At 34.7% G+C, this 24,879-nt stretch overlaps 1 protein-coding gene across 3 annotated transcripts in view; it reads left to right on the top strand.

The window, feature by feature from the left end:
• The window catches only part of CNTLN (centlein), a 324,720-nt gene that overhangs the window by 172,795 nt on the left and 127,046 nt on the right, over positions 1–24,879 (top strand). For all 3 annotated transcript variants that reach the window (XM_047767606.1, XM_047767607.1, XM_047767604.1), the window contains 2 exons: positions 6,571–6,692; positions 8,042–8,161. In XM_047767606.1, the coding sequence (XP_047623562.1) occupies positions 6,571–6,692; positions 8,042–8,161 (242 nt within the window). The remainder of the gene's footprint in view (positions 1–6,570; positions 6,693–8,041; positions 8,162–24,879) is intronic.

Genomic DNA, 24,879 nt, shown 5'->3' with positions numbered 1-24,879 from the left:
GGGATTGAACCCTTATCCTCATGGATACTGGTCGGATTTGTTTTCTGCTATGCCACAGTGGGAACTCCTGAAGTGCCTGTTTTCTTTTACAGATTTGCAAGGTAAACGGAAAATGGGAGCAATTTTTTTCTTGCATTTTATCATTTAATAGGGAAGGATTTCTTATTTTAAAGGAGCAAAATAGTTGAATGAAAAAGGTTCCATAATCAAGAACATGCTTAGCAGAAGAAATAGGTAAGCAAAACCTAAAGCAACTCCAAGGAGAATAATTTAGCCCAGGGTACTTTTTAATTTACAACCTGTCTTAGTAAGTATAACTGTCATATTTAGTCAAGACAGATGACCTGTTTGTATTTTCTCCAATATTATATTATAATATTAATATTACTGGTATTACTCAAGTGCATGTGAGTATAAGTTAGGAGTTAATGATGTGTTTGTCTTAGTTTCCTAGGGCTCTTATGACAAACTACCATAAACTGACTAGTCTAGAAGAACAGAAATGTATTGTCTCAAAGTTCTGGAAGCTAGAAAATTCCAAAATCAAATTGTTGATGGGGTTAGTTCCTTCTGAAATCTGTGTGGGAAAATCTGTTCCATTCCTCTCTCAGGTGTTCTGTGGCTCATAGATGGCCTTCTCCCATGTCTCTCTCTGTCTAAATTTCTTCTTTTTATGAAGACCAGTCATATTGGATTAGGACCCACTCTCCCTCATTTTAACTTGATTACCTCTATAAAGATCCTCTCTCCAGACAGAATCACACTCAGAGATAGTAGGGGTTACTACTCCAATGCATCTTTTTGGGAGAGATTTGTTTTAACCTGTAACAGTGTCTTATGATTTTTAAAATACATTGGGGTCATGGTACTCCTTTTGAAGACCATTCTCCACTAATATATGTTGATTTTTTGTCATGGCCTTTCCCATGTTGGTATTCTTTTGAATATTGCAAAGCCGGAGGCTAATGGGATCCTGACAAACAGAAATGCTCTGTGCTCTGAAGTTCCTGCCATGGCACAATGGGTTAAGAATCGGATTTGGGTCACTGCGGAGGTGCAGGTTTCATCCCTGGCCCAGTGTAGTGAATTAAAGGATCTGTGTTGCTGTAGCTGTGGCTTGGATTCAATCCTTGGCCTGAGAACTACCATATGCCAAGGATTCAGCCATTAAAAAAACAAAAACCAAACAATGTCTGGGCTCAATTATGTAAGCAGTGGATTAAATCTATTTTGGTGAGCCTTTAACATAGCGATTTCCCTTGTGAATCTCTAGGAAGGTATAAATACATTACTTCCCAGATTTACTTGATTATACCTATTAATATTTCCCAAGTGACTGTTGTTCCATGGAAGATACTGTTGGAAACACTAAAGACAAAAGACATGCTCCATGGCATGATAGGTAACTTTAGGATCCCAAACTGATCACCAAGGTAGATTGAAGGGAGAGAAGGAGGCACTAAGTTTTCAGGAGCCTATAGTACATATGTATATAAACTTTGGTCACCTGTTCTTTATTATATTAGCATAGTCATGCATATTATTCTAATACTATATATATTTTAATATTATGTAATTGTAGAGATATAAACCCATTATTTTACTCAGCTTTCTTTTGTGGCTAGTTGTACCTGTTTTCAAGATGGGTAACTAATGTTGTAATTATGGAAGTGATGAATGCTACTATTATAAAAATCCTACCCATTACCAAATTCTGACTTTATGGATATAGTGAACTAAAAACTTAAAAAGTATAATTTGGATGTCATTGTATCAAAGCTTTATGAAATTCTCACTATCCTTGAGATTACTTAATGCTGTGAGTCCCCGCTTTACTGACTTTCGAAGCATTTGGCAACTAGATTCTGTTAGTACTTTTCTGTGCCATTTAATAACATCAATATGTCCTTTGAATACAGTTTATATGACCTTCACTTTTCAGTGCTCTAAGATGCATAAAATTTATACATTCTGCTGAAATTAAACATCCATGGATTCCTTCATATTTTATAAAATGTTTTTTAAACTTAAAAAACCTTACTATCATTTTCTGAAGATTGAGCTACTGTATTATTGATAGTATGCTTGGTCTTAGTTTGCCTTATGCCTGTCAAGAACTTTGAGCAAACTAGAAGATTCAATCAAGAATCATTTCTGTTCTTATGAACTCAGAAATAGAATCACAAACATCATTGAGGAAAGTCAGTTAATACAACTTTCCTATTTTCTGTTTTCTAATATTTTAGTCATTGAGACTTGTTTGTACATAGAAGTTACAGCCTCTAGTTTAGCTGCTTTAATTGCAAAATACATGGAATTGCTTTGTAAATATTTTATTGAATGATCTAATAAATAGACCTAATTCAGTAATTGCCCATGTGATATTTTTGGATGTGTCCTATAGGAAAGTGTAGTAATTAGTGATATTAAATGTATTTTTCAGTCTTCATACTTGATTTTCTTGTAAGATCTTTGAGGATAATATTTTCCAAATGATACACTATTGTTTAGACTTAAAGAATTATAATCCAAGCCACAGTTAACTTGTATATGTTAGAATATTATAAAAAAGCATTTTGATAATTCTTTTTAAACATTTCTTTTGAGATATCCAACTTTTTTTGGGGGGGGGCGCTTTTTAGGGCTGTATCCGGGGCGTATAGAGGTTCCCAGGTTAGGGGTTGAATTAGAGCTGTAGCTGCTGGTCTATGCCACAGCCACACCAACCTGGGATCTGAGCCACATCTGCAACCTACATCACAGCCCATAGCAACACCAGATCCTCAACTGACTGAATGAGGCCAGGGATTGAACATGGATACTAGTCGGGTTCTTTAACCACTAAGCCACAATGGGAACTCCTGAGATATCCCACTTTTGACTGAAGATTTCAGCCAACATTTATTCTTTTTTTTAATTATTATTCTTGCAGTTAAATAGGGAAAATGTTTTTCTTTGAGCTATATATGATCTCACTATCTATCTTATATTTACATTTTTATACAATTTTATTGTTTATATTTGAAATACACCCAGGGAACAGTAGTCTCTAGGATCAGTTTAACCCATGTATCACAGTTTTTTGTTTTTTTGCTTTTTAGGGCTGTACCCGCGGCATATGGAAGTTCCCAGGCTAGGGGTTGAATTGGAGCTACAGCTGCCGGCCTACACCACATCCAGAGCAACGCAGGACCCATACCACATCTGCGACTGATACCACAGCTCACGGCAACACCGGATCCCAGACCCACCGAGTGAGGCCAGGGATTGAACCCTCATCCTCATGGATACTAGTTGGATTTGTTTTCGCTGTGCCACAAAGGGAATCCCATGTATCACAATTTGATAACAGTTTTCTCAAAGCACAAATCTATGGATGAAACTCCATTTTTAATTTTAATTTGTCTATAAATGGATTTACCAAATAATATTCAGTTTGATTTTACTTGTAATAGTTTGGATTTTAATGATTTTATAAGAATTATGTTTTATACAAATTTATAAGAATAAAAAATTATGTAAATGGTTAAGAATTGTAAGAATTATGTAAATACTCTAGTGCTAGGCGTAATAAATTACAAAGCATGTAAAATTAAAGCAGAAAGCTTATTTAAAACAAGTTTTTCTATAATCACTACTTAATGGAAAGAGCCACTTATTTCAATTACTATAGGAAAACAGAAACTAGTTACTAATATTGAATATATTATGCTAAAGTTTTAGGAATCAGAAATGTTCACATTAAGTGCTTTGGTTAACTACTGTGCCTGATACAGAGCCTGGCACATTGTGAGTGACATGTAAGACTCAGGAAATTTTTATTAAGTCTTAATATTTGGTTTATTAGCATAGTATAGTTGACTTCTATTTGAGAATTAAAGAAAACATTGGGTATAATTTCAGTGAATAGTGGTAACTAAGGCAGTACTAAAAAAACATGAAAATAATGACAGTGCTATCAATAAGAAACTCAAATTATTCCATTAATTCAACAGAAGATTATTGTGAAAGGTAATGGAAAAAATTTGAGTATCCTATTAATTTTTACTTCTTGGTCAATCTTTTATGTTCCCTTTACGCAGAGTTTCTAGGGACTCCAACAGACTTAATAATTCCAAAACACTGGATTTGCATGTAATAATTTTTAAGAAATTCATCCTAAAATGAGAGTTTATGGGGAAGGACTTTGGTTCAATGAAGAATAATTACAGAAAGCTATTTTAGAATTATCTAACAAAGTACTCAATTTATAAATTTATTTTAAAATTATATTTGGACATGAGTCTTTTCTAATGCCTGTAAATTTATTGTAATTATTAATAAATTTATATTACTGTTCAAATCCCTAATAAGTTTTATTAGTTTGTAACGAATCCTGATAAATATATTTAACTTTTTTCATTTATGAGAAGATATTATTATTATTATTCTATTAGGTTAATTTAAATTACTTATTTTACATATTTAAGAATATAAAGTTTATTGGTCAAAGAAACCAGATTGTTTACCAACAGTTTGGGAAACTTAAAGTCAAGGTATATCATTCTTTATGTCTTACAAGAGGAGATATAAATAACTTCTATTTTGAAGATGGAGAAATTGATACACACTGAATTTAAGTAGCCCTGTCAAAGTAAAATTTAGTAACTAAAGCAAAAGGACCTGAACTCTCATCAGCACTTAACACCCAGCATGTCATAGACTATTAACATATGGTTCTTCAGTTGAAACAAATAAAGTTGAATTCAGTATCCTGAATTTTTAAACATGGTTTTAAACTATGCTGCTTTTTTTAGCAAGTAACTATGCAGTGACTGTGTTTGTGTATCTTCTAAAACTCTTTGGGGTATCATTTATTCTGATTTCCCCTGTTAAGTGATGCCATTTTCATGATTTTTCATCAAGTACTTAAATTTCTATATGGCATAGAGATCACTTCGTATACACAGGGCTCAAGTACTTCCTAATAATTACTTAAGAGAATTGTTAAAGTTATCCTACTAGTTATATATTCAAAATAGAATGACAAAATATCCATAGTGTTGAGAGATAGAATAATGCAGACTATAAAGTATTAGCTCACTGTCAAGATTAGAAACAGTAAATTTGGCTTCTAAATGATAAGAGCATCAGTGTTAATACTTGGGAAGAGGACAGAGTTTGTGCCTCTATAGGGCAAGCACAGTTTGCAGAGCTTTACCTACATGTTAGCTTATTTAGTTTAGTTGTCGTAATATGAATTTCTGTGTTTTTCTCCATATTCTATAGTAAAAGAAATTGAATTAATTTAAATAGTAATCTTAAGATTATGCAGCTAGGAGTTCTCGTCATGGCTCAGCGGTTAACGAATCCGACTAGGAACCATGTGGTTGTGGCTTCGTTCCCTGGCCTTGCTCAGTGGGTTGGGGATCCGGTGTTGCCATGGCCCTGGTGTAGGTGTAGGTTGCAGATGCAGCTCGGATCCCGCTTTGCTGTGGCCCTGGTGTAGGCTGGCGGCTACAGCTCCGATTCGGCCTCTAGCCTGGGAACCTCCATATGCCATGGGAGCAGCCCTAGAAATGGCAAAAAGATTAAAAAAAAAAAAAAAGATTATGCAGCTAACAAAAGAAAGCTCCAAGAATGGAATTCAGATCTTTTTGGCTGCCATGTGCCCACTAATTTCATTTTACTGTAAATAATACTGGAGAGTACTTGGTTACTTGCGCTGAATAAATATAAAACTTCTTCCATACAGAAAATGAGAAAGAGTTTAAAAAACAAATTTTGAAATTTTCAAGGGTAAAATTTTAACATGTTACTTATTTTTCTTTGAGAAACTGTTTATAAGCAATATAAATACATCCTCTGAGGACTGAAAATTTGGCCTTTGTAAGTTTATTTTGTGGTTATGAAAAGTGAACATTTATGCATGTGATCTACTTAAAACATTTAGAAGTCATTGACTATCATTGTTTAACTTGGTAATGTTTGGACTGTGTATTCTGTAACCTCTTGAAGAGTACTAAGCCCAGCTTTCCCATTTCAGTCCTTCATGGTTCAATCCAAAATGTTAAACTATGTCACTCTAACATAGGTCCAAGCTGATTTTCTTCCTCCTGTGTAATCTTTGTGCATTATAACAAACTATTTATGAATCTGTGGGCTAAAGAACTGGTGTTATTATGATTAGTGTCCTTACACTAATTGTATGTGCACTTAAATCTAACCAAATAATTATGCTGTATGTATGGACAAATCCTGGTGTTGAAAAAGGGAAAAAATTATATAAGACTGGTTCATAAATGTGTGTATGTATACTAATTAAAAAGAGAAAGGAATGAAACTAATTTGGTGGTAAAATTTTGAAGTTACTTAGGCAATTTTTAAAAATGCAGGGAGTGCCTCAAATTTATTAAATAAACCTGTGATGTTAGGAATTCTTTTTCTTCTGCTTAAATAATAATTACAAATTCATTCATATTTATATACTATTTTCGTTCAAATTTCATATTTATATAGGTAGATTTTTATTTGTAACATTGTTCTAATACTTTCTTCAAACTTGTATACTTGCTTTTTTGTGTTCTACAGAGCCAAGAAAATGATGAGCTAAGAGATGCCCATGAAAAACGCAAGGAAAGGCTACAGATGTTACAGACCAACTACAGAGCAGTAAAAGAGCAATTAAAACAGTGGGAAGAAGGCAGTGGCATGTGAGTTACATAGCTCATAAAGGCATTTCCCTAAATATTAAATGAAATGGAGTAGCATCGTATAGGTACTTTAATGGCTTTTGTTTGATTTTAAAGAAATTATTTGATAGTCATATCTTTATTGAGGATTTAAAAATAGAGAATATGATAAATGAAAACAGCAATATGCTAGCAATAACAGTCATTTTTGGAAATCATTAGCATAGGTGATTGTGAATTATTGTATATATTTTTAATATCTATAAAGTAATTTAATAAAGTATATAACTTAAAGCAAAAAGTAGTTCATATCCATATGATGAAAAACTACTTTAAATGAAATTGGTGTTACAATGTATATAATTCAAAAAGATTTAAATTTTAATTGGAAGATATGGGAAATACAAAATTCATATATATAGTTAACTATCTTAAAACTCCTTCAACCTAGTATGCAATTGAAAATCTTTACTATCCATCAGTTTGTTCTGCAGCTTATCTGAATGAATTGGCGGTCTCAGTTCAATTGCTCTGAACAGGTGTTCAGATCTTGGTTAGTTGTAAGTGGCTCCCCTGTTAACAGTATCAACAGAGGGCAAAGGACTGAATGAGTACAGAAAATCTACTACCCTCTCATCTTTTGAGATGGATCCTTTAGGGCAATGTTGATGATACACATTGGTCTGTTCTGTAGAGAAATACTGTTTCTAAATTGGCCAGTACAGCACTTTCACAAAATAAAAACGAAGAGTTTATTTTATGTATAGAAAATTAAAACATAAAGGGCATTTGGCATGTTTTGGAGATAATTGTCACATCTAGTTTTTTCCTTTGAAGAATGAAAAGCGTTCACATTGCTTATCAGTAAAGCAATGATAAGTCTCTTTGTCCTGGATTTAGCCTAACTTTTTAGTAATTACTAAAAGTGTGAGGACAACTTTCTAACCATCTGATGTTCTGATATTCACTGATAATTGCTTGTTTTTGAAGATAGAGCACATAAATCATATTCAAATTGGTTGGCAGCAAATTCTATATGTGTTGATTACTTATAGTCCTTTTTTAGAAGTTGTGACAGTTCTATAGTGTATATTTTATTACTGGTAGAATGAATGAGAGCAATATACCTGAGAACATCATGTATCTGCTTCAAAATTTGCTTTCCATAGTGGCAGTTTAGCTTTTTAGGAACTCATGATTTGGGATTTTAACTTCTACATAATTATGTTTTAGGAAATTCATTCCATAAATAGTAACTTTGAATTAGAAATTTGGACAATAGATATTTTTAAATTTTAGGAAATACGTAAGTGAATTTGTATTGCAATTTGAACATGTTAAGTAAGGAGGCAATTTTATTTTAAAAATAGGATGGAAATCAGGAAAATGAAGAGAGCAGATCCTCAACAACTTCGGCAAGAAGACTCTGATGCTGTATGGAATGAACTGGCCTATTTCAAAAGGGAGAACCAGGAGCTAATAATTCAAAAGTGAGTTTCTTTTTTTTAACAATGTGGACTTAGATAAATATTTGAGAGAAGTTTTTTTGTCTTAAAGGCCATGAGAGAAATTCCTCATAAAATTTGGAAATTCAAATAATCTGGTATTGCCACTAAAAGTAAAGAAAAAAAGATGAGCTTTTAAAATATATATATGTGTATAATGCAATAACAAGTTGCACATTTGCTAGCTCTAGCTGAAACTGTATAATATGATCCAGGGATTGTGTTAATTAATGTGGCTCTCATCTGTTGGAGGTGTCGCTCTTCATTAGCCTGTATTTTAGACACTGCCGTGCTTCATTTTTGGAATGAGGTGGAGAGGGGATAACCTAGCCAGCCATCCTTGTTTGATCTCCTAGATACATACGCAATGCAGAATGCCTGAGCTCTCTTGGTTCCCTGCCCTGTCCTGCTAATCCCAGCTGAGCTCATTATGGTGTAGCCTTGCTGCTACTCTTGGAGCCAGAGCTGTCCAAGCTAATTACTGGTAGCAGCAGAACTGCCTGTTAAGGGTCTGGTATGGATCTGCTAACATGGTCCTTGGTAGTGACCTGCAAAGGGCACGAGGGAATTGCTTTCTTTCTTGCTGTGCACTGCCTGTCCTTTGGGCTTAATGCTGATCCCTCCACATAGGTCTTTTAGCTGCCCTAAGTATAAAACTTGATGAAGGATACTCATATTTTAGAAAACATACAGTTTGCTTCCTTGATCTTATAATTCATAGTCTATTATATTCAGCGTGGCAAAGAAAGAACACTTTTTTTTTTTTTGGAAACAAAAAGGAGTTAGACCAACATAATTAGCCTCTTTTGCTACTTAACTGTTTTCTTCATTTAGAGTTAATTTTTGGTACTCAGACCATGCAGTATTTTTGAAAGCCTGGATGTCTTTTGGATTGCTAGAATTTAGTATCAGGTGGCAATGTAAATAAATAGCATTGAATTTTGGTAGATGTAAATCAGAATCTTACTTTATATATTATATAATAACACATGTAACTTTAGATTACTTTGTTTTCCATGTAATGAAAAACTTTTGAGGAAATGATCATATCAGATTTAAATATATATTTCCAATTCTTAAAGTGCATTATATCTTAGTATTAAATGTTTGTGGCTGATATAAAGTCTCTTATCTTGCAAATTATTTTATGCATTTTATAGATTTGTCCAAGAAATATTCCCTGATAATTTTTGATAGCTTTGTTGAGATATAATTGACAGGTCATATAATTCACCATATAAAATGAACAATTCCATGGTTTTAGTGTATTCAAAGAGTTGTGCACCCATCATCGCAGTATGTTTTAGAACATTGTCATTACTCACTTCCCCCCAAAAAGCCCCTCACAATTTGCCTGTCACATTCATAATCTTTCCACTGCTCTCCATCCTCTAGCTTACCACTAATCTGCTTTTTGTGTCTATAGATTTACCAATTCTGGACATTTCATACAAATAGAGTCATACAATATGTGGTTCATAGTGACTAGTTCCTTTTCACTTAGCATAATGTTTTCATAGGTTTTATCCATGTCTTCTCTGATAATCTCGAGTGATCTTTTTGTCTCTAAAAACAAAAGTGAATTTTGGACCAAATGAATTAGCTGTGAAAACTAATCTAACTAGTTGTAAGATCTAATCTATTCAAGAAATTTCAAGCAGAGGTTAGCTGAAAGTGGGGTTTATCTGGGGTTTATTTTATTCATTAACGAAATAGAACTAAAGAAAAAGTAATAAAGACCTTTTAAGAAAGTTAGGAAACCAACAGAATTGTGGTCTGTTCACTCAGCAGTATGTGTATGTTGTGTAAGTAGTTCTGTGAATTAAATGATGAGTCATTAATATGTGGGATTTTTTTCCCTTGAAATCTGTTTTAAATTTATTAATGTGATAACTATTTTTAAAATAGTTGTTTTTCAGATCAGTCTTAATTTATTAAAAATAGTGAAGTTTGAGTTGAGTGCTAAATAATTGATATAAACTTTAATTCGTGTAATAATGTTTTTGGGGGAGGGTTATTTTGTGAAACATTTATTCAGTTAACAAATGTGTTTGAGTTACTGCTGTGTGACTGGCACTCTACTAGGTTAACTGAAATGAGAATATCAGACAATTTCCTACTCTTAGGGAGCTTTCCTGAAAACATGTTCATTATTATCAGTCTAATGAAATATGATGTTAAAAAGTAAACTAGAAGTATCCTGATGAAGCAATAAGACTTAAGGAAACCTGGAAACATCAGTCTTTTATTCATTGAGAATTGTTTACTGATGAGGACAGAATTTGTTTTAAAAAATTTATGTATAGTACATTTTTAGAATACAGTTTTCAGAGTTCCCATCATGGTGCAGCAGAAATGAATCCGACTGGGAACCATGAGGTTGTGGGTTCGATCCCTGGCCTTGCTCAGTGGGTTGAGGATCCGGCTTAACTGTGAGCTCTGGTGTAGGTCACAGATGCATCTCGGATCTGGCATTGCTGTATCTCTGGCGTAGGCTGGCAGCTATAGCTCTGATTGGTCCCCTAGCCTGGGAACCTCCTTATGCCACGGGTGTGGCCCTAAAAAGACAAAAAGACACACAAAAAAATTTAAAAATAAATAGAATACAGTTTTCTTTTTTTGCTTTTTAGGACTGCACCTGCAGCTTATGGAGGTTCCCAGACTAGGGGTGGAATTGGAGCTACAGCTGCTGGCCTATGCTACAGCCGTAGCAAAAAAAGATCCCACAAGATCCCAGCCTCATCTGCAACCTATACTACAGCTCATGGCAATGCTGGATCCTTAACCCACTGAGCGAGCCCAGGGATCAAACCCGCATCCTCATGGCTCCTAGCCAGGTTTGTTACCATTGAGCCACGAAGGGAACTCCTAGAATACAGTTTTTGAGTTATAACACATATAGTGCTTATATATATATATGTATAACGTGTGAAAGATTCAAGTAACTATCCCTACTATCAAGATACAAGCTAGTCCTATCATCTCAAAAGATTTCCTTGTTCTTCCCACTTGTAGTCAAATTCCCCCCACCATCCCTGACACCTGGCAACCACTGATTTGTTCTCCCTATAGATTTTCCTTTTTTTCAGAATGTTGTACATGTGGAATCATGTAAGCTGTAACTTTTTGAGTCTGGCTTCTTTGACCTTTTTTTTTTTTTTTTTTTTTTTTTTGCTAAATGGTATTCTATTGTATGAGTGTACTATAGTTTGTTTGTCTGTATTGTGAAGAATATTCAGGTCTTCTCTAATTTTTGCAAGTGTGAATAGAACTGCTATACATAGATTTTTGTGTGAGCATAACTTTTTGATTATCTTAGGTAAATACCCAAGAGTAGCACTGCTATATCGTCAGTGTATGTATAACTCTGTAACAAACTGCTGAACTGTTTTCCAGAGTAGCTATACCATTCTTACTTTTTTTTTTAATGGCTGCACCTGCTGTGTATGGATGTTTCCAAGCCAGGGATTGGCTCCGAGCCACAGCTGTGATCTGTGCCACAGCCGCAGCAATGCCAGATCTTTTAACCCACTGCGCTGGGCCAGGGATTGAACCTGAACCTCCATAGCAACCTGAGCCTCTGCAGTTGGATTTTTAACCCACTGTGCCACAGCAGGAATTCCACCATTCTTATTTGTACTAGGAATTCACATGAGCCAGTTGTTCCACATTCTGGTCAGCACTTGGTGTTGTCATTTTTTTAAGACCATTCCCATAGGTATATAACGGTATTTCGTTGTGATATTAATTTGCTTTACCTTAATAATGATCATCTTTTCACATGCTTATTTGCTGTCTTTACATCTTCTTTTATGAATGTCACTTCAGCTCTTTAACTAATTTTAAACAATTGATTGGTTGTTAAACAAATTAAACAATGATTGTTCTTTTCATATTCTGTATGCAAATACTTAAGCAAATATATGACTTGCAAATATTTTCTCCCAGTATAGATTATCTTTTCAATTCTCTGAACAGTGTCTTCTGCATAAAGAAAGTTTTAATTTTGATAAAGTCCAATTTACCATTTTTTTTCTTTTATGGATTATGATTTTGGTGTCATATCTAATAACTTTTTCTGGCCCAAAGTAATAGTATTTGTTCTGTTTTCTTCTAAAAAGGTTTATATTTAGCTTTATGATCCATTTTCAGCTAATTTTTATATAGGGTGTGAGTTATAGGTTGAAGTTCATTTTCTACAAAGGTATATATCCAATTATATCAACATCATTTTGGTTTGTTTTTTGGCCATGCTCACGAAATGTAGAAGTTCCCCTGGGCCGGGGATCAAACCTGCACCACAGCAGTGACCTCAGCGGCTGCAGTGACAGAAGCAGGTCCTTAACCTGCTGAGCCACAAGGGGGCTCCTCAAGATCATTTTTGAAAAGACTATTCCTTTTCCAATAAATTGCCTTTGTAACTGCCAAATATCAAGTGTATTTCTGTGGGTCTATTTCAAGACTCTGTTTTATTAATATGAATTCCTGAGCTTTTGTGAACACAACATTGTCTTGATTTCTGTAGCTCTCTAATACGTCTTGAACTCAGTGTTAGTCAGCTTTATTCTTTTTCAAATGTTTCAGCTTTTCTAATCCCTTTGTGTTTCCATAAAATGTTTTAGCTACAAAAATACGTTTAAAAAATAGCTATAACTACCAAAACCTTGTAGGAATTTTGACTGGAATTATGCTAAATCTATAGATTAATTTGGAGAGGTTTAACATATTAGCCATGTGAAGTCCTCTATTCCATGAATACTTTATTTGTTGAGATTTTATTTTATCAGTGTTTTATAGTTTTAGCGTGAAGATTCTGTATGTCTAGTACTGTTACTAGATTTGTACCAAAGTATTTAATTTTGGGAAGCATTGTAAATAGTATATTAACTTTAATTTTCGATTCTAATTGTACACTGCTAGTGTATAGAAACAAGTTACATTTTTACGTGCTGACATTTTATCTTGCGTTATTGATATGTTAGTGCAAAGTTATTATTTACTTTGTTTGTTTCCTCTGTTTCCCTCTTCCTCCATTCTTGTGTGTTGCTTTCATTTTTTTTTTTTTTTAGAATTATGTTTTTATCTGTCCATAAGATTTTGGAGTATATCGCTTTGAATAAGAGATATATAATACTTTTAAAAAGTGTTTTCTTTAAGTATTTTATACACAAACCTTATTATAGTTCCATGGAATTATTTTTCCACTTCAGGAATGTAGCAACCTTACTTCTATTTGTGTCCTTTTACTCTCTCCCCTTTGTAATATGATTGTCTTAATGCTTTTCCCTAAATGCATAGAGAAACTCATTAATTACTCTTAACAGTATTTGCTTCACCTGTCAAGTATAATTTTAAAACATCAAAAGAATGTTAGCTTATTATATTTATGGAATATTTAAATTTTCCCACTATTCTTTATTTTTGACCTCAAGTTTTCTTCTTTTATCATTTTCTTTCTGTTTGAAGAACTTCCCTTTAGACTTCTTTTAAGGTAGTCAACAAATTCTCTAAGTCTTCCTTTATCTAAAATGTTTCGACCTTCATTCCTAAAGGATGTTTTCACCACATAGAGAATTCTAGATTGCCAATTCTTTTCTTTGGCACTTGAAAAATGTACTACTTTTTTATGGCCTCCATGGTTTCTCATGAAAAATACATTGTTATTTGAATCACTGCTCTCTTAAAAGTGATACATCATTCTCTCTATCTGCTCGCAGTAATTTTTCCTTTGTCTTTACTATTTAAAATTTGATTATGGGAGTTCTCTTCTGGTGCCTCAGCTTAAGAATCTGGTATTGTTACTGCTGCAGGTTAGGTCGCTACTGTGGTGCAGGTTTGATCCCTGGCCCAGGAACCTCCACATGCTGTGGGTGTGACCAAAAAACAACAACAACAAAAAGTTTAATTATGACATGTCTTGGCATAGATTCTTTTGGGTTTAGTCTTTTTTTTTTTTTCTTTCTTTATGGCCTCCCCACAGCATATGGAGTTCCCTGGCCAGAGTATGAATCCAAGCTGGAGTTTCAATTTATGCCGCAACTGCAGCAACACTGGATCCTTAACCTACTACATTGGGCTGGGGGGGTCAAACCCATGTCCTTGCTACTTCAGAGACACCATCGATCCCATTGCTCTATAGTGAGAATCTCATGAGTTTAGTCTTTGGGGGATTCTCTAAGTTGTTTGAATCTCTAGTTATGTACCTTTAGTTAGATTTGGGAAACTTTGGTCAATATTTGTTCATATACTTTTTCAAGCCCCACATTATCTTTCTTCTCCTCTGCGACTCTACTGATATAAGCCTTTTCGTTTGTTTGTTTGTTTGTTTTTGGCCACACCTTCAGCATGTGTTCATTCCTGGGCTAAAATGGAACCTACACTACTGCAGTGACCCAAGCTGCCCTCGTGACAAGCCAGATCCTTAACCCACCACACTACAGTGGGAACTATTGATATATATGCTAGATCTTTTATATTGTCCTGTAGGTCCCTTAGGCTCCATTGATTTTTTTTTTTCAGACTATTTTCTCTCTCATGTTCATATTGGGTAATTACCGTTGTTCTGTCTTCAAGTTCATTGGTTTTTTCCTCTTTTGTTTATTATCCCTGCTATTTAGCCAGTGTAGTAAGTTTTTTATTTGGGTTATTGTGGTTTTTTAATTCTAAAATTTCCACTGGATTCTTCTTTATATTTCTTATTTATTTGCTGAGGCTTTGTATTTTGTTTCAATATCATTTGTAATCATTCACTGGAGCATTTTATTCATGGCCACTTTAACAACCTTATCAAGTAATTCTGACTTGTGTGTTATCTTGGTGGTAGCATTTCTTAATTTTTCATTCAAGGTGAAATTTTTCTTGGTGTGATAAGTCATTTTCAGTAGCCTCCTAGACATTTTGAATATTACAATTTGAGATTCTGGATCTTATTTAAATCTTTTACTTTAGCAGATCTCTGATGACATTATGCCTTGAAGGAGAGTGTCACATTGTTACTGCCAGGAATGGGTGGAAGTCTTTGCTCCTAACTTGACACCTGCAGACAGCATATTGAAGGATGTGTGACGGGAGGGGTGCCTCATTACCACTTCATGGGTCTGGGAGTCCAGGCTTCTCACTTGGCCTTCACTGACAGAAAGAGCAAGGCTTTTTTTTTTTTTTCCCAGTGATGTATGGCTAGAGTAGGGATGGTTATTGTCAATAAGATTTCTATTCTGCTAGTCTGTCCCTTTCTTAGTTCTTTGACTCAAGAGAGCAGATTTTCCTTTTACATTTTGTTTGTATCTTTTGGCATTTCTGGGTCATGGGTTTTCCAGTATTTAGTTTGAGATAGGAGGAAAGACGAAAGCCAAGGAATTACCACTGTGGGTTGTTTTTCTACTGTTCCTCTACTCCTAAAGTTCCTATCCTATCCTCTTCCTCTCTGCCTTTTAGAGTCTTCTTTTATTTGTTTTATGTATAGATCTTCCTTAACTAATGATGAGGTTCTGTTCTGATAAACTCATTGTAAGTTTAAAAATATCATAAGTTGAAAAAATGGATTCCCGTTATGGCTCAGTGGTTAACGAATCTGAAAAGGAACCATGAGATTGTGGGTTCGATCCCTGGCCTTGCTCAGTGGGTTAAGGATCATACATCGTGTGAGCTGTGGTGTAGGTCGCACATGCGACTCAGATCGGCGTTGCTGTGGCTCTGGCGAAGGCCGGCGTCTACAGCTCCGATTAGACCTCTAGCCTGGAAATCTCCATATGCCACGGATGCGGCCCTAGAAAGAGACCAAAAAAAAAGAAGTTGAAAATGCTTTCAATAACCTTATCTACCTGACATCATAACTTACCCTAGCCTACCTTAACTGCATAGAATATTAGCTTACAATTGGGCAAAATCAGCTAATGCAGAGCCTATTGTATAATGAAGTATTCAATATTTCATGTAGTTTACTGACTAGTGTACTAAAAGTGGAGAACAAAATGGTTGAATGGGTGCAGAATGATTATAAAATGTGAATGTCTCTTTACCCTCATGATTGCATGGCTAACTGGGAGCTGTGACTCTCTGCAGCTGCCCAGCATCATGAGGAAGTATGCTAAAACATATTACTAGCCCAGGAAGAGATCAAAATTCAGAGTTCTGGGTACAGATTTTATGGAATGCATATTGCTCTTGCACAACTGTAAAGTGGGAAAATCATTGTCAAACTATTGGAAGTCAGGGACCATCTGTATTCTCTTCAGGGTTTTTATATTTAATTAGTGGAAATAATAGGGTTAAATGCATCAGCTCTTTGTCAGGAACCAGAATTTTCACCTGGTTTTTCTATTGACCAGGCACTCTTAGTTTTGTTTCTAACAGTAGGATATAGATTAAAATACTCAGTCTGAACTATTTAAGGAGTAATATTTATCCTTTTTTACATAGTAATAACTATATTTAAAATTTAATGCCAAAATACATGAAAGAAGATATCTACTAAAACTACTTCTAAAACAAATTTGAATAGTATTTCTAAATCCTTCTTAAAATTGAATTAATTTTTCAAGACTCTAATAAAAAACTGTGGAACTCTAATGAGGTTTATTCTAGGGGCACCTGCCATTTGCTGATGTGGCGAAACCACTCTTTGTGATGCTAGATAGAAAGAGGCAAGGAAAGCTTTTAGAAATGCCAGTAGACTCATACCTTTTTCGCTTAGTTGAGGATATTGCTTTATTGATACTAAGTTAGATGTAGGAACCAGCGAAGTCCTATTTAACATTTTACTAAATAAATATGTTAACATTGTCCTAAATAAAAACACTGGTATAAAAATATCTGTGACGTTCTTTCTAAGTAGTACTATAAAGCTATAAAGGGGATTTAGATGCCACAGAGTATTAAGCTTTTGTTATGCAAAAATTCAGCTTGTCTTTGATAGGAACCGTTGAAGTCAAGGGAAAATGTCCAGACATTCACTGTAGTTTCCCATATCCATGGTTAAGTAAATCAGGAGCTTGCAGTGTGTGGGTGGCTTTGGGCTTTTTATACTAATCCACAGCCAATATAAAATGCTGTAGCTGGGCACTCTGCCAGACACAGGTATACAAGGTGAAATAATGTGCCACCACTTTTATCAAGGTCTCACAGCTTAGAAGGGAAAACAAGCAAATGTATGATAACTTCAGTAAGGAAATAGTAGTGTCCTAAAACAGGAAAACTGGCATTATGATTTGTCCATTGGCTCAAACCAAAAACCTAGGTGTTTATGATAAATTTATTCTGCATCTGACCTCCTCATAATAGTCCACTCCAAATCTTAATTATTCCACATCAGAAATTATTTCTAACATTTATTATTTCTTTCCATTCTTATTATCAATACCCTTATCCAGACCACCATCATATAATCTGAGCATCTCTCTCCCCTATTTAAAAGCCTTGAATATCTTTCCATTGCTCTTAGTATGAAATCTGAATTCTTTATATAACACACTTGAATATCTTGTCCCCCTTCTTACCAATCCTACTTCACTTTTTTTTTCTTAACTGAGAATAAGTGGAAGTCCTAGCCGTAGCAATCAGACAAACAAAAGAAATAAAAGATATCAGAACTGGAAGTGAAGAGGTAAAACTGTCACTGTATGCAAATGACGTGATACTATACTTAGAAAACCCTAAGGACTCAACCCAAAAACTACTTGGACTGATAAAAAAATTCAGCAGTGTAGCAGGGTATTAGATTAACATTCATAAATCAGTCATATTTCTGTATACTAACAATGAAATATTAGAAAACGAATACAAAAATACAATGCCTTTTAAAATTGCACCTCAAAAAATCAAATACCTGGGAATACACCTGACCAAGGAGGTGAAGACTTATATACTGAGAACTATAAAACATTAATCAAGGAAATTAAAGAAGATGTAAAGAAATGGAAAGATATTCCATGCTGCTGGATTGGAAAAATTAATGTTGTAAAAATGGCCATACTAGACCAAAGCAATCTACAGATTCAATGCAATCCATATCAATTTACCCATGACATTTTTCACAGAACTAGAACAAACAATCCAAAAATTTATATGAAACCACAAAAGACCCAGCATTGCCAAAGCAATCCTGAGGAACAAAAACCAAGCAGGAGGCATAACTCTCCCAGACTTCAGCCAGTATTACAAAGCCACAGTCATCAGGACAGTGTGGTACTGGTACCAAAACAGACATACAGACCAATGGAACAGAATAGAGAACCCAGAAATAAACCCAGACACCTATGGTAAATTAATCTTTGACAAAGGAGGCAATAATATAAAATGGGAAAAAGACAGTCTCTTCAGCAAATGTTGCTAGGAAAACTGGAAGGCTGCATGTAAATAAATGAAACTGGAACACACCCTCACAGCATGCATGAAAATATACTCAAAATGGCTGAAAGACTTAAATATAAGACAAGACACCATCAAACTCCCAGAAGAGAACATAGGCAAAATATTGTCTGATATCTACCTTACAGATGTTTTCTCAGGTCAGTCTCTCAAAGGAACAGAAATAAGAGCAAAAATAAACCAATGGGACCTAATCAAACTGACAAGCTTTTGCACAGCAAAGGAAACCTTACAAAAAAAAAGAAAAGAAAAGAAAAGATAACTTACAGAATGGGAGAAAATAGTTTCAAATGATGCAACTGACAAGGGCTTAATTTCTAAAACAGACAAACAAGTTATACAACTCAGTAACAAAAAAGCCAACAACCCAATTGAAAAATGGGCAAAAGACCTGAATAGACACTTCTCCAATCCCACTCCTGGTCATCTATCCAGAGAAAACCATGACTTGCAAAGACACATGTACTCCAGTGTTCATTGCAGCACTATTTGCAATAGCCAAGACATGGAAACAACCTAAATGTCCATTGACAGAGGAGTGGATCAAGAAGAAGTGGTACATATACACAATGGAATATTACTCAGCCATTAAAAGGAACAAAATACTGACATTTTTAGCAACATGGATGGACCTAGAAATTATTATGCTAAGTAAAGTCAGTCAGACAATGAGACACCAACATCACATGCTCTCACTTACATGTAGAATCTGAAAAAAGGACAGACTGAACTTCTTTGCAGAACAGATACTGACTCATAGACTTTGAAAAACCTATGGTTTCCAAAGGAGACAGCTTGGAGGGTGGGGGGATGTGCTGGGGGTATGGGATGGAACTCCTATAAAATTGGATTGTGATGATCATTGTGTAATTATAAATGTAATAAATTCATTGAGTAAAATAATAAGAAGATGTGGTGTATATACACAATGGAATACTACTCAGCCATAAAAAAGAACAAAATAGTACCATTTGCAGCAACATGGATCGAACTTGACACTCTCATTCTAAGTGAAGTAAATTAGAGAAAGACAAATACAATATGGTGTCACGTATATCTTGAGTCTAATATATGGCACAAATGAACCTTTCCACAGAATAGAAAATCATAGACTTAGAGAACAGACCTATGGTTGCCAAGGGAGAGGGGGAGGAAGTGGGATGGATGGGGAATTTAGTGTTAGTAGATGTAAACTATTGCCTTTGGAATGGATAAGCAATTGGATCCTGCTGTATAGCACTGGGAATTTTATCTAGTCACTTATGATGGAGCATGATAATGTGAGAAAAAATAATGTATACGTGTACACTAGAAAATTGACAAAAAACTGTAAACCAGCTATAATGAGAAAAAAATCATTATTTAAAAAAAATTAAAAAATAAAAATTCCCAACTAAAAAAAAAAAGAAAGGATTTCATGGTAAATCTGAAGTGTTTAGTTAGTCATCATTCAGTTTTTTTTTTTTTTAAAGATATTAGTTACTTTCTACAAGTATTTTGTCACAGTAATCAGTCTATTTTAAAATACTCTTTCTTCGATTTTCCTGGTGGTATAGCTGGTTAAGGATCCAGCATTGTCATTGCTGTGGCTCCAGTCATTGTTGTAGCATGAGTTTGATCCTTGGCCTGGAAATTTGTGCATTCTATGGGCATAGCCCCCCCAAAATATTCTTTCTTTAGGAAAAATAATTTTATTGAGAAAGTTGAATTTGAACATCTGAATTGAATGCCAGTGACAACATAAAAATATCAAATTCCTTTTCGAATGATATAGGTGACCATTACAAAGTTTTCGCTTATTCTAAAAACTAGGCTTTAGACCACTGTGCTTTCAGTGTAGATCAGTTACTTCTTAGGGTTCATAGAAATAAATAGTATCTTATATCATCCATGTAGGAATGTTATAGGCAGAGTTATCTTCAGAAGTAAAAATTCATTTAATTTGGTAATATCTTTTTCCAATGTTTGTAATTCTATCTGGGGAATATAAAACTCTTGAAAGAAAAATTTCAGTCTGAAATAGATTCTTAGACTCTTAAAGTGAACTAGGTTATATGAGTACAGATGTTCATTGCAGCATTTTTTAATAGTAAAGAATTAGAAACAGGAATTTCCCTGGGGTGCAACAGAATCGGCAGTGCCTTGGGAGCAATGGGATGTGTGTTCTATCCCAGGCCGGGCGTAGTGAGTTGTGGATCCAGCATTGCCACAGCTACATCTTGGGTTGAGACCGTGCTTTGATCTGATCCCTAGTCCAGGAACTCCGTGTTCCACAGAGCATTCAAAGAAGAAAAAAATCAAATTAGAAACAATCTAAATGTGCATTATTAGCTGATATAAGTGCATTGTGATATATTAATATAATGTGATGCTATACTGCATTTAGCATGAATAAATTGGATCTATATTTATTTATTTATTTCGTCTTTTTGTTGTTGTTGTTGTTGCTATTTCTTGGTCCGTTCCCGCGGCACATGGAGGTTCCCAGGCTAGGGGTTGAATCGGAGCTGTAGCCACCGGCCTAGCCAGAGCCACAGCAACGTGGGATCCGAGCCGCGTCTGCAACCTACACCACAGCTCAGGGCAACGCCGGATCGTTAACCCACTGAGCAAGGGCAGGGACCGAACCCGAAACCTCATGGTTCCTAGTCGGATTCGTTAACCACTGCGCCACGACGGGAACTCCTGGATCTATATTTATTAAAGTGGAAATGCTTCAAAAGCAAAAGTTGAGTTAAATGAAGAAATTTCAATAATATTTGATATACCATATTCTCTAGAAGTATAAATATATATTTTTTTGGCCATGCCCATGGCATGGGGAAGTTCTTGGGCCAGGATCGAACCCACACCACAATAGTGACCCAAGCCACAGCAGTGACAATGCCAGATCCTTTAACCACTAGGCCACCAGGGGACTCCTAAAAATGTAAATATTTTAATCATAGAACAGACTATATTTTTGTGGACATATATGTATGTGCACATAAAAACATACACATGTATCCACAAAAATGTAGTTTTATTATATATATATATATATATATATATATATACACATATACACAGGTATACACACACACCCCCATATATATATAGTATGTAAAAATGAAATAGAAATATATACATCAAATTAAAAATACTGTTTACTTCTGGGGAGGGAGTAAAGAGAATAATGGAATAATTTTATTTTTTTCACAAAAATGAAAGCTATGCATTAAATATACGATGTTAGTATTTTTAAATCTAGATAATTTGTATGTTAATGTTGGTTATGTTATTCTGCATGCTTTTTTTTGTTGTTTGAAACATTATTCTGCTTTTTAAAGTATATACTCAAACACCCAGTAATTTCACTTTAGTTACCACTAAAGAGAGCTTGTATACTGGCACATATTCTAAGATGTTCACTGCAGTATTGTTTATAATTATGAAAAATGGAAATAACCAGAATGACAGATGATGTTACTATACAGCTAAAGGTCCCATTAACTTTAATTTTTTAAAAAGAACTATTTTAGTAAGTAGAATTTTTTATTTCATACTATATACAAAAGTCAGTTCTATGCAGACTATAGGCCTAAATGTGAGGGTTAAGTAATAAAGCTTTTAGAGGAAATCATAGGAGAATACCCTTTTGTCTTTTTAGTTAGGCAAAGATCTATTAAACCAGATTTAATTAAGAGAATTAAATAAAACTAAAATTTGATAATCTGAACTGTATTAAAATCAAGAACTTCTGTTTGTTAAAAGGTATCAGGTTAATTAAAAGGCAACTTTCGGAGTGCAAGAAGATATTTATAGTATATATGTCCAGCAAAAGGCTAGCATCAGAATATATAAAGTATTCCTCTGAATTAATAAGAAAATGACAGTCAACCCAATATAAATGTGAGCAAAACATTTGACAAATATTTTACAAAAGAGCATATCCAAATGGGCAATATACATGTTAAAAAGCGCTCAATTTTATTTTTTTCCTCTTTTTTTAAAGTTGGATGTTTACATTATTGCAGATCTTACTTCATTTCTAATATAAGCGTATAATGATGTAGATATCCATATAGGCACTGCTTAGCACCTCACACCTTTTGAAATGTGTTTTTTTTAATAAGTTCAAAATATTTTCTAATTTCTCTTGGAGCATTTCTTGAGAGAAAAAGGAATTCTGGAGTTCCTGTCATGGCTCAGTGCTTAACAAATCCGACTAGGAACCATGAGGTTGTGGGTTCGATTCCTGGCCTCGAGCAGTGGGTTAAGGATCTGGCATTGCTGTGAGCTGTGGTGTAGGTCGCAGACTCGACTCAGATCCCATGTTGCTGTGGCTGTGTTTTAGGCCAGCAGCTACAGCTCTGATTAGACCCCTAGCCTGGGAAACCTCCATATGTTGTGGGTGCGGCCCTAGAAAAGACAAAAAGGCAAAAATAAATAAATAAATAAATAAATAAATAAAAGAATTTGAAAAGAACAAAAGGAAACGTGGTTTAAAAAAAAAAGAAAGAAAAAGTAATTCTAAAAGAAGGTTCTTTAATTTCACATATTTGGTTATTTTCCAGACATTATTCTGGTATTAATTTCTACTTTATATTGTGGTCATAGAAGATACTTTGCATGCTTTATTTTTTTAAAAATTTTATTGAGGATTGTTTTATGGTCCAGCATTTGGTTTCATCTTGGTGAAAGTTCCATAGCACTTCAAAAGAAAGTGTATTTTGATGTCATTGGGCAGAATGTTTTATAAATATCTATTAGATCAACATTTTTCATAGTGTTTTTCAAATATTCGATGTCCTTACTGATCTCCATCCATTTGTTCTGTTGATTATGAGAGAAGTATGTAAAAGTCTTAATTTAGGTGTTTTCAGATTTTTAAAAACACTTTGTTAACATGGGTTTTGAGTATCCTTTACCAGAGCCTTGTTCATCCCTAGTCATTTGAATCACCCTTTCAGATTCTTTGTTAAGTGCCCTTGGTTTTCATCTAGATTCTCTCTAGCTGATCAGAATTCAGATGTCTCTCAAGCCCGCAAGAGCTCTGGGAATAGTTCCATTTATAACTCTGCTAGTTCCCTGCTTGCCTCGTTGGGTTTCATCTTATGCATGTGCAACAAAATATTCAACCACAGATTCAAATGAATTCTTATGCAGATTTCCACAGCTCTTTCTCTTTGTAGCTTCCTTCTTTCTGAGTACAGTGCTTTATAAATTCCAAACTCCAGTCTCCAAACTCTGTGAAGACCTCCTCTTCCTGCATCATGGCTGGCGAGTGCCTCCTGGCAGAAATCTGGACTCCCATTAGGGTTAGGGTTCTCTTTGTTGATTTCCTTTCTCTCAGGGGCCACAGTTCTTTGTAGCCTGTCCTTCAGCATCTGAATACAGTCAACTCATTGAGTTGTGGTTCTCATGCCAGAGTGTCAGAAACACAAGAATAAATGGGTAATAAAACAGAGTTAGTAAATAGCCAATGCTTATCCTGCTTGGGGGTGCCTGGATAATGACTGTCAGCCACTTCTCCAAATATCCATTAAGATGTGGTTTGTTGTTGCTTAGTTAAGTTTGACTCAAGAACAAAGTAGTCCCTAATGATTATAAATGCCTCCTTTTAAAAGTAGGGACTGTGTGAATTCTTCCTAAAACAAATGAACTGTAAGCATAGAATACCTCTATAGAAGCATGAAATAATATTTCTAATAACTGTCGCCCCATATTCTACTGGATTAGTTATCTGAGAGCCAAAGAAAACTAAGTTGAGATGATCTACACCTGCTTTTTCTTTGTGGGTCCATCATGCTACATTATGTTCTATGTTCTTAGCCAAACAAACCAAGAACCTAATTTAAACTTAATCACTGTTTGGATGGGTATATATGTATGCATGTGTGTGTGCCTTTCATATAAATCTGTAATCTGAGAAGCTTTAAATATGTAAGATCTCGATTTTTTTTTTGGTCTTTTTTTTTTTTTTTTTTGCCTTTTCTTCCCAGGCATTTGGAGATTCCCAGGCTAGGGGGTCTAATCAGAGCTGTAGCCACCAGCCTATGCCACAGCCACAGCAACACGGGATCTGAGCCGGGTCTGCAACCTACACCACAGCTCACGGCAATGCCAGATCCTTAACCCACTGAGCAAGGCCAGGGATTGAACCTGCAACCTCATGGTTCCTAGTCAAATTTGTTAACCACTGCACCAGGACGGGAACTCCAAGATATCAATTTTTAAAACATTTAATAGGTGTATTTATGTTTATATGAACAAAAATATAAGTATACATACCAAAATGTTAACATCAATTTTTTCCAGAAGTAAACTGGGTGGGGGGGAAGAAGAGACACCTTGTT

The sequence above is a fragment of the Phacochoerus africanus genome, chromosome 2 (assembly GCF_016906955.1).
Source record: "Phacochoerus africanus isolate WHEZ1 chromosome 2, ROS_Pafr_v1, whole genome shotgun sequence".
Classification (NCBI taxonomy): Eukaryota; Metazoa; Chordata; class Mammalia; order Artiodactyla; family Suidae; genus Phacochoerus; species Phacochoerus africanus.
The sequence above is the reverse complement of the archived record's forward strand: the minus strand, read 5'-3'. Positions and strand labels throughout refer to the sequence as shown.